The sequence below is a fragment of the Oncorhynchus kisutch genome, linkage group LG23, assembly GCF_002021735.2.
Source record: "Oncorhynchus kisutch isolate 150728-3 linkage group LG23, Okis_V2, whole genome shotgun sequence".
In the NCBI taxonomy this organism is placed as follows: domain Eukaryota; kingdom Metazoa; phylum Chordata; class Actinopteri; order Salmoniformes; family Salmonidae; genus Oncorhynchus; species Oncorhynchus kisutch.
This window is the reverse complement of record NC_034196.2, coordinates 309,270-318,944: the sequence shown is the minus strand read 5'-3', so window position 1 is coordinate 318,944 and position 9,675 is coordinate 309,270. Positions and strand designations below refer to the sequence as shown.

Here is a 9,675-nt window from a genome sequence, read left to right as displayed (position 1 = left end):
GTAGTTGTGGTCAGTTATTATGATCAGTATTTGTGGTCAGTAGTTTTGTGGTTCAGTATCACATTTATTTATAAAGCCCTTCTTACATCAGCTGATGTCACAAAGTGCTGTACAGAAAGTAGCCTAAAATCACAAACAGTAAGCAATGCAGGTGTAGAAGCACGGTGGCTAGGAAAAACTCCCTAAAAACTCCCTAGAAAGGCCAAAACCTAGGAAGAAACCAGGCTATGAGGGGTGGCCAGTCCTCTTCTGGCTGTGTCGGGTGGAGATTATAATAGAAGTTGCACCAGTGTAATGATCATGGTTTAATCAGATTCTTGATATGCCATTCTTGCCAGGTGGATGGATTATCTTGACAAAAGAGAAATGCTCACTAACAAGGACATCAACAACTGTGTGCCCAAAAAAATTAAGCTTTCTGTGCATGTAGAAAATTTCTGGGATTTTTTCTTTCAGCTCATGAAACATGAGACCAACACTTTACATGTTGAGTTTATATTTTTGTTCAGTATGGAACCCTGCATGGTGCCATTTATGAATTATGGCTATTAAACATGTTTGCTAAGAATATAATTTAACAATTAAAGAATGGACAAAAGAATACCAGCATAGTTTATAATGTTGTATGCAAACAGTTTGGAAATGTGCACTGGTGGCCAGAGGGGTATCTTTTTGTTTGAATGATCACCAGAGTTGACGTGGGCAGACTTCCTTACTATACAACTTTATCCATTAAACAAACAAAAAGGTGGCTTCTGCGCCATTCTCACCACCCCCGGTTCCAGATAAGAAAAAAGTAGTTAAAACATGAGTCAATCAGAAATAAGCATGAATTCATCTGCCAAAATAAAGACAATTATGATGTAGCAGAACAACTTACATGCAGTTGTCAGCAGCAGCCGAAATAGAGATTTGCAATAGAGATCAGCAACATTCTTCAAATGGCTTTATGAAATAGTCCCCTCGATTGACTCCACACTTAAAACACAATTAGCTTATTGTCATTGTCAGGTTGGGTTTGCAGCTCTATTTAGTATATCTAATTATTGCCCAGCTTGTAACGTGGCAAATTAAAGTAGCTTAGCTTTTTCTGTTTAGCTAGCAAAGTTATCTAGCTTACAAATGTGCTAAACACATTGCGCTTTATTCTTATTAAAATATAAAACATTTAAGACAAGACAGGGTAGTGTTTTTCAAAAAATGTTTTTATTTGTCGTAATTTTTCAACTATTTATGCGGTTTTGGCAGCCTTGGAACGCCTTTTCTTTACCACCACAGGCTTCTGGCTCATCAGGATGGCGCTGGCACGACGCATCACAGCCTAGGAAAACAAAGCACACCACTCAACTAATGACTCAAGATGTTAGACTGAGATCGATCTTTACCTCAAGGTGTCAAACTCATTCCATGTAGGGCCTAGTGTCTGCAAGTTAGTTTTTTCCTTTCAATTAAGTCTTAGACAACTAGGCGTGGCGAGTTCTTTACTAGTGACCTTAATTCATCAATCAAGTACAAGGGAGGTGCAAAAACCTGCAGCCACTCGGCCCTCTGTGGAATGAGTTTGCTTTACCTGCTTAGGGTCTAACCATTAATCCATCATACAACCTTAAGCCCTATTGGTTTATTCAAGGTCTATAGCAGCAAGGGCCAGTTTCCTGGACACTGATTAAGCCTACAGCTAGACGAAAAAAAAACATTTCATTCGGTAACTGCCATTGAACATACTTAAGTCCAGGGCCAGGATTAATCCCATGTCAGAAAAATAAAAAAGGTCACCGTCAATGAGATAGATACTCAATGTCTCGGCTGTAAGCTTGGGTAGCACTACAGCAGTCTGCAATCCTACTCCTGAATCCCACAAGATATACAGGCTTTCGTTCCAACCCAGCGCTAACACACCCGATTCAACATATAGTGCTGGGCTGGAACAAAAGCCACTACACCCTGTTGGTCCCAAGGACCCATATTGAAGACCAATAGAAAAACATAAGGTTTAGTAGATAGAGGGCTCACCATGCGCAGGTCCTTCCTGTAGTTGTTCTTGCGGATGATGTGCCTCAGGCTGCTCAGAGTGGCGCGGGAGTTCTTGTTGATGGTGATCTTCTCATATGAAGTGGCAGGCTTGCGCTGGCCTGAGCAATAACAAGAAAAGGTATCATTAACATGACCAAGCTCCCTCAATTCTCCGAGTAAGCTCTGACTTAAAGCAATGAGCCACGAGCGGTTAGATCCACATGAACGTGGATCACAGGCACAACAGCTACCTAATATCTTTACAACAACACGACGCAGCAAGACAACTTTGCTAAGGTGATTTACGCCTGAGGTGGATTATCATAACATGTATCAATGCATCACCACATACAGGTATGTGGACTGTTCTTGCATTTCCTGGTTGTTATTATGGAGGGGTGAAAATCTAAACAAATGTTTCGGCATCACATCATCATCAGTGTAAGAAGGTCAGCACACACACCTGGCTTCCATTTCAAAGATGATTACACATACTGTACTTCACATTTATAACAAACAAAGTGAGCATTCATTTTCCAGAATGAATGTTCATTGGTACATCTGTGTTCGTAGTGTCTGTCCTGCTTGGAATTTGAGTTGAAACAAACAGGGTATGAAAAGTTAACTTCTCTATTATAGTAAAATAATGTCTCCATGTGTTACGGTGTCCATATGACCGATTCTGTTGGACCAAACCTCAAATGCAAATAGCAAGTTGAAACCCTTTGTCAGAGAGGAAGATGTGATCTCATCTTTGTTGTTGTGAGTGGTAGGGGCTTGGGAGACGCGAGTTTCACTCTCGCCAAAATCGGTCCAAAATAATCCCAATGTGTTTCTATGCACTTATTTTGAACCCAAGCTTGTTGTCTGCCCTCCCGCCTAAGGGACAACAAATCCCATTGTTAGGGTAGAGACGTGAGCATCCTAGTCATTATATACAGATCTCTGATGTAAATGGGAAGGTGTGAACGTGACCAGACCAAAATGTCAACATGAGAAAAAGTAGACATAAATGCTCAAAAACAAAAATACAAAATACCTTCATTCTGCGATACAGGCATTTAGAATATTGCGCAAAAACATAAATTCTAACTAATTCCAATCTGACAGTGGGGTGGTAGATTCCCAGTCTGCCCTATGGCTCAGCTCACATGCCTACACCTAAACCATTAACTGACACAGGGCCACTCAGCTTAGATAAATCACCTGAAAGATCCAGCTTAGAGGACCAGCTCCTAAGCTCCCATCAGCAGAAATTCATTATAAATGGAAAATGAATGTTAATGTAAAAACATTAGTTTTTGAATTGCATCCCATCAATTCATGCCCCTAGTGAAACCGAATAGTTCCAAATAAAACGTATCGTTCCTGTATCATATCAGAGCCCATGCATCTATACATGTATCGAATCATTCATGAAAGGAGAAGCACATCTCCAATTTTCAGCAATTAAAATGGTAAGTCTCGTCTTTCTACACAATACCGCAACACATTTTTCAAATCTGGGTGGTAAATTCAATAAAGTATTCAATAATTGTGGGTATTTTGGATGGAATCAAGGCATTAGAATGTACCAGAGGCCACCAAAATAGAGCTCCCCCGGCAAAACAATTCTAAGCACCCCCCGGCTACTTTTTCCATCTGACTGGCTATTCCATGTACTTGTGGAAACCACTGAATAATGTAGATCATGTATTCCATTGTACTACGTACTGACATACATCTTGTGAATTTTCTTGCTTGATCATGTGACACATCCTTGAAATAGAAGCCAGGAGGGTGTGCCAGCCATTTCACACTAATGATTGCTTGATGCCAAAACATTTGGTTTTCATATTTTATTTACACACTTTACTGCACTATACACTTTTGGCCACTATGAGGTTTAAATAAACATCTTTAGTTTTGTATTCAAGCCTCAAAGGGATAAATCTAAAACTTCAACAGATCTCCCATTTCTTCCAGTATCCTACATTTGACTCCTACGCACCTGAAACCGAGACCACGTCATATAAAAGACTTAAAAATATCTATCATTGGTATTTTGGACAACCATGTTTACCTGCGCGCTTCTTCAGCACGATAACCACACCCTTGCCATCAGCTGCAGGCTGAACACCAACAGTCTTTCTGTGCACTAGGCCGTTGAAACGGAAAGAGTTCTTGGACTTCAGGTTGTTGGGCTCCTGGTAAACAAATGAGAAATACATTTGACTAACAAATCTTAAATCAGCAAGGACAAATCATGCAACAAGACCCTGCATGGTCAATCATGTACATTCAGACCATAGACACATTCCCAAGATATCAACACACTCAAAGAGCATGTGACTGCATGCATGATCTACTTCGTGATCCACCAGGTATGATGGTTTACTCTTACTAGGACCATCTGTCAGTTGTACTCACGGTACTGTAGGTCTGTCCATTCCTCTTGATGAGGAAGCTGGAGCAGTTCCTAATGACCATCCACTGCAGATGAGACGACATGTTGACAAACCTGGGGCAGACAAGAAGCGTCAATAGAAGTTACATAACAGTAACCAAAGACACATGTTCCCCCAAAAACTAACATTAGCTTACTCAGTACTTGTTCTAATGTTTGCTAAAAACCAGGCTATAAAACAGCCATTTTACAGGACAGGTTGGAGTCCCATTTCCTGTAGTTTTCAAAAATGCACCTAATTTACCATCCACGTTGGCAAACTGAAGTAAATTGAATTTACTAAATGGCTAGCAAGTTTTTCCTAGCCTCTGTGCTTCCTCACAGGTGTTATTACTACCTCTGAGAGTTTACAGCTTGAGGTAGTCACCTCATTCAAGTACTTGGGACTATGGCTAGACGGTACACTGTCCTTCTCTCAGCACATATCAAAGCTGCAGGGTAAAGTTAAATCTAGACTTGGTTTCCTCTATCGTAAATCGCTCCTCTTTCACCCCAGCTGCCAAACTAAGCCTGATTCAGATGACCATCCTACCCATGCTAGATTACGGAGACAATTTATAGATCGGCAGGTAAGGGTGCTCTCGAGCGGTTAGATGTTCTTTACCATTCGGCCATCAGATTTGCCACCAATGCTCCTTATAGGACACATCACTGCACTCTATACTCCTCTGTAAACTGGTTCTCTCTGTATACCAGTCGCAAGACTCACTGGATGATGCTTATTTATAAAACCCTCTTAGGCTTCACTCCACCCTATCTGAGATATCTACTGCAGCCCTCATCCTCCACATACAACACCCGTTCTGCCGGTCACATTCTGTTAAAGGTCCCCAAAGCACACCCTGGGTCGCAACAAACACTCAAACCGGACAATTTTATAGCAATCATGGACATCCTTACTGACAGTTGTAGCTGCTTTGCATGAGTATTGTTGTCTCTGTGCCCAATAATGTTTGTACCATGTTTTGTGCTACTATCATGTTGTTGCTACCATGCTGTGTTGTCATGTGTTGCTGTCTTGCTATGTTGTGGTCTCTTGTCGTGATGTGCTTTTTACACACACATATACACATACATATATACACACACATATACTGTTCACAAAAAAAGGGAACACTAAAATAACACATCCTAGATCTGAATGAATGAAATATTCTTATTAAATACTTTTTTTTCTTTACATAGTTGAATGTGCTGACAACAAAATCACAAATTATCAATGGAAATCAAATTTATCAACCCATGGAGGTCTGGATTTGGAGTCACACTTCAAATTAAAGTGGAAAACCACACTACAGGCTGATCCAACTTTGATGTCATGTCCTTAAAACAAGTCCAAATGAGGCTCAGTAGTGTGTGTGTGGCCTCCACGTGCCTGTATGAACACCCTACAATGCTTGGGCATGCTCCTGATGAGGTGGCAGAAAGTCTCTTGAGGGATCTCCTACCATACCTGGACTAAAGCATCCGCCGACTCCTGGACAGTCTGTGGTGCAACGTGGCGTTGGTGGATGGAGCGAGACATGATGTCCCAGATGTGCTCAATTGAATTCAGTTCTGGGGAACGGGCGGGCCAGTCCATAGCATCAATGGCTTCATCTTGCAGGAACTGCTGACACACTTCAGCCACATGAGTTCTAGCATTGTCTAGCATTAGGAGGAACCCAGGGCCAACTGCACCAGTATATGGTCTCACAAGGGGTCTGAGGATCTCATCTCGGTACCTAATGGCAGTCAGGCTACCTATGGCGAGCACATGGAGGGCTGTGCGGCCCCCCAAAGAAATGCCACCCCACACCATGATTGACCCACCGCCAAACCGGTCATGCTGGAGGATGTTGCAGGAAGCAGAACGTTCTCCACGGCATCTCCAGACTGTCACGTGTTCAGTGTGAAACTGCTTCATCTGTGAAGAGCACAGGGCGCCAGTGGCGAATTTGCCAATCTTGGTGTTCTCCGGCAAATGCCAAATGTCCTGCACGGTGTTGGGCTGTAAGCACAACCCCCACCTGTGGACGTCGGGCCCTCATGGAGTCTTTTTCTGACCGTTTGAGCAGACACATGCACATTTGTGGCCTGCTGGAGGTCATTTTGCAGGGCTCTGGCAGTGCTCCTCCTGCTCCTCATTGCACAAAGGCAGAGGTAGCAGTCCTGCTTCTGGGTTGTTGCCCTCCTACGGCCTCCTCCACGTCTCCTGGTAGCGCCTCTATGCTCTGGACACTATGCTGACATACACAGCAAACCTTCTTGCCACAGCTCGCATTGATGTGCCATCCTGGATGAGCTGCACTACCTGAGCCACTTGTGTGGTTTGTAGACTCCGTTTCATGCTACCACTAGAGTGAAAGCACCGCCAGCATTCAAAAGTGACCAAAACATCAGCCAGGAAGCATAGGAACTGAGAAGTGGTCTGTGGTTACCACCTGCAGAACCACTCCTTTATTGGGGGTGTCTTGCTTATTGCCTATCATTTCCACCTGTTGTCTAATCCATTTGCACAACAGCATGTGAAATTTGGCAATCAGTGTTGCTTCCTAAGTGGACAGTTTGATTTCACAGAAGTGTGATTGTTACACTTCTGTTACATTGTGTTGTTACATTGTGTTGTTTAAGTGTTCCCTTTATTATTTTGAGCAGTGTATATACACACACATACACATGTTTTATCCCAGCCCCCATAGGAGGCCTTTTGCCTTTGGTAGGCCGTCATTGTTGTAAATACGAATTTGTTCTTAACTTGCTTAGATAAATACAGGTTAAATAAGCACAATTTTATATCTGCATTGCTTGCTGTTTGGGGTTTTAGGCTGGGTTTCTGTGTAGCATTTTGACATCTGGTGATGTAAAACGGGCTTTTAACTTTGATTAATAGGGTAGGAAGCTACAGTAGCTAGCCTTCTAACGTTAGATAAATAACATGGTATTGTCAAACCCTTTCCGATTAAATACATAAATGAATGCATTACCATGCCAACAATTGATCAAATTGATAGTAACATTAGTTAAACCAGACTACAAATGAGGACAAAGAGCGAAGACCCGGTTTCTTGCATAGGCTGAACCTCGCCAGCTAGCATAGCAGACAGAGTTGGGCCTAGCAGCAGAATGACAGATATGAAGTATTTATATTCAACATTCGGCCAAATTATCTGTACAAACAATATCACACCTGTGTAATAAAAATGTAAGTTATGTTGTTAAACGATTAGCAATCTAAACAACAGACCGATCAAAAATGTAACTTTTGCATACGACGACTAGCACATGAAGAGACCACGTTACCTTTCGGAGGAGGAAGAGGAAAGAAAAGGGCGGAAACCGGATTACATTGACTATTTGATAGATCATTGCACCAAAGACAGTACACTATAAAGATAGGCAGAAACTGAAATCTCGGATAACGCTTGTCGGCGATGTCATGGTGACGTTGGCTAGTTAAGCTCATGCGCAGTAACACATCAATGGGTCTGACGGTAGTCTCCAGCCGTACTGCGCATGTGCAAACCGTCAAAGACACTCCTTCGATATAAAGTTGTTTTGACGAAAATGAAAACGTGTCAGTTTGTCACTTTCACGAGATTGGAGTAATAAACATGTTCAACTACTTAAGACATTGCCTCGAATCTAGGTTGTGTATTTTGATTTACAGAAAAGTAACCAATAATATAATAATTTTTCATTTCTCTCATTGACTTCTCAAACCCCAAACCCCGGCCTGGTCTACTTGGTATGTTTCGGTTTCGCAAGCTTTCCAGAAGTCCCGCGATGTTGCGCCTCTGCGTTTAGAAATATCGTCACTAGTTACCACAGTCGCAAAGTCATAAAACCGCCCATTTCTGCAATTTCTCTTCTTAAAATCTGATTTTAAACCTAACCCTAACCTCAACCACACTGCTAACTTTATGCCTAACCCTAACCTTAAATTAAGGCCAAAAGCACAATTTGGTTTTCATGATAGATACTTGTGGCTGGGGTAACTAGTGCAAACAGGTTTAGAAACCTGTGCCTGCACGTTGAAATCCGCATTTATCGAGTGAAAATCAGAAGATGAAACAAAGTCAGAAAATTGCCATTATTTAATTCAAATGTGTTTTTATAATGATCTTAATGTTTGAATATTTAAATGAAATATTTTATTTTACACTACACTTCACTAGTTATTCAAATATTTGTTGGAGGGACACTATTGGTCGGAATCTGGAGAGAGGAAAATGGTGACTGCTTGATTCTGAAAGAGCGGCAAGTGAAGTGTGTGATGATAAATGGAAAATAGTGAAATCAAACAATGGAACAACACGAGCAAAAGTTGTAGTAGAAGACAAGGACTGGTCCAATAATGCATTTCTTATTGGACTGTGTTTTTGGCAAAGGAGTTATAGCTGGAATCTCGTTGTATATACAGACCCCTTGACTTTTTCCTAATTTTGTCACATTATAGCCTTTTTCTAAAATGGATTACATTTTTTTTAAATCCTCAGCAATCTACTCACAATATCGCATAATGACAGTGAAAACAGGTTTTTAGAAATGTTTGCAAATGTATTTAAAAAATAAATGCCTCATTTACATAAGTATTCAGACCCTTTGCTTTGAGACTTGAAATTGAGCTCAGGTGCATCCCGTTTCCATGTATCATCCTTGAGATGCCTCTACAACTTGATTAGAGTCCACCTGTGGTAAATTCAATTGATTAGACATGATTTGGAAAAAGGCACACACCTTTCTATAAAATATCCCACAGTTGACGGTCCATGTCAGAGCAAAAGCTAAGCCACGAGGTTGAAGGAATTGTCCTTAGAGCTCAGAGACAGGATTGTGTCGAGGAACAGATCTGGGGAAGGGTACCAAAAAATGTCTGCAGCATTGAAGATCCCCCAAGAACACAGTGGCCTCCATCATTCTTAAATGGAAGAAGTTGGGAACCACCAAGATTCTTCCCAGAGCTGGATGCCGGGCCAAACTGAGTAATCGGGGGAGAAGGGCCTTGGCCAGGGAGGTGACCAAGAATCCAATGGTCACTCTGACAGAGCTCTAGAGTTCCTCTGTGGAGATGGAACCTTCCAGAAGGACAACCATCTCTGCAGCACCACCAATCAGACCTTTATGGTAGAGTGGCCAGACGGATGTCAGGGTTCCTCCTGGCACCAGAGACCGCCCTAGAGATTTTTATTGGATCAGGTGTGTCTTATTATTTAATAATTGTGCCCCTGTTAAAA

General features: G+C 41.8%; 1 protein-coding gene across 1 annotated transcript; it reads right to left on the bottom strand.

Annotated features, from left to right (window-relative positions):
• Nucleotides 1-1,187: 1,187 nt before the first annotated feature.
• rpl28 (ribosomal protein L28) lies at nucleotides 1,188-5,204 on the bottom strand. The gene is made up of 4 exons (XM_031803080.1): nucleotides 4,423-5,204; nucleotides 4,076-4,199; nucleotides 2,014-2,132; nucleotides 1,188-1,321 (listed from the first exon to the last, which is right to left on the bottom strand). The coding sequence occupies exons 1-4, from the start codon at nucleotides 4,501-4,503 to the stop codon at nucleotides 1,232-1,234; spliced, it is 414 nt and encodes a 137-aa protein (XP_031658940.1). The 5' UTR covers nucleotides 4,504-5,204; the 3' UTR covers nucleotides 1,188-1,231.
• Between the last annotated feature and the right edge of the window lie 4,471 nt (nucleotides 5,205-9,675).

Excerpts from the sequence above, each read along its gene's own strand:
- rpl28 (XM_031803080.1), bottom strand. The coding sequence starts at position 4,503 with ATGTCGTCTCATCTGCAGTGGATGGTCATTAGGAACTGCTCCAGCTTC. Across the intron at positions 4,200-4,422 it reads ATGGACAGACCTACAGTACC|GAGCCCAACAACCTGAAGTC; the intron begins GTGAGTACAACT and ends TTTGTTTACCAG. Across the intron at positions 2,133-4,075 it reads CGTGCTGAAGAAGCGCGCAG|GCCAGCGCAAGCCTGCCACT; the intron begins GTAAACATGGTT and ends GTTATTGCTCAG.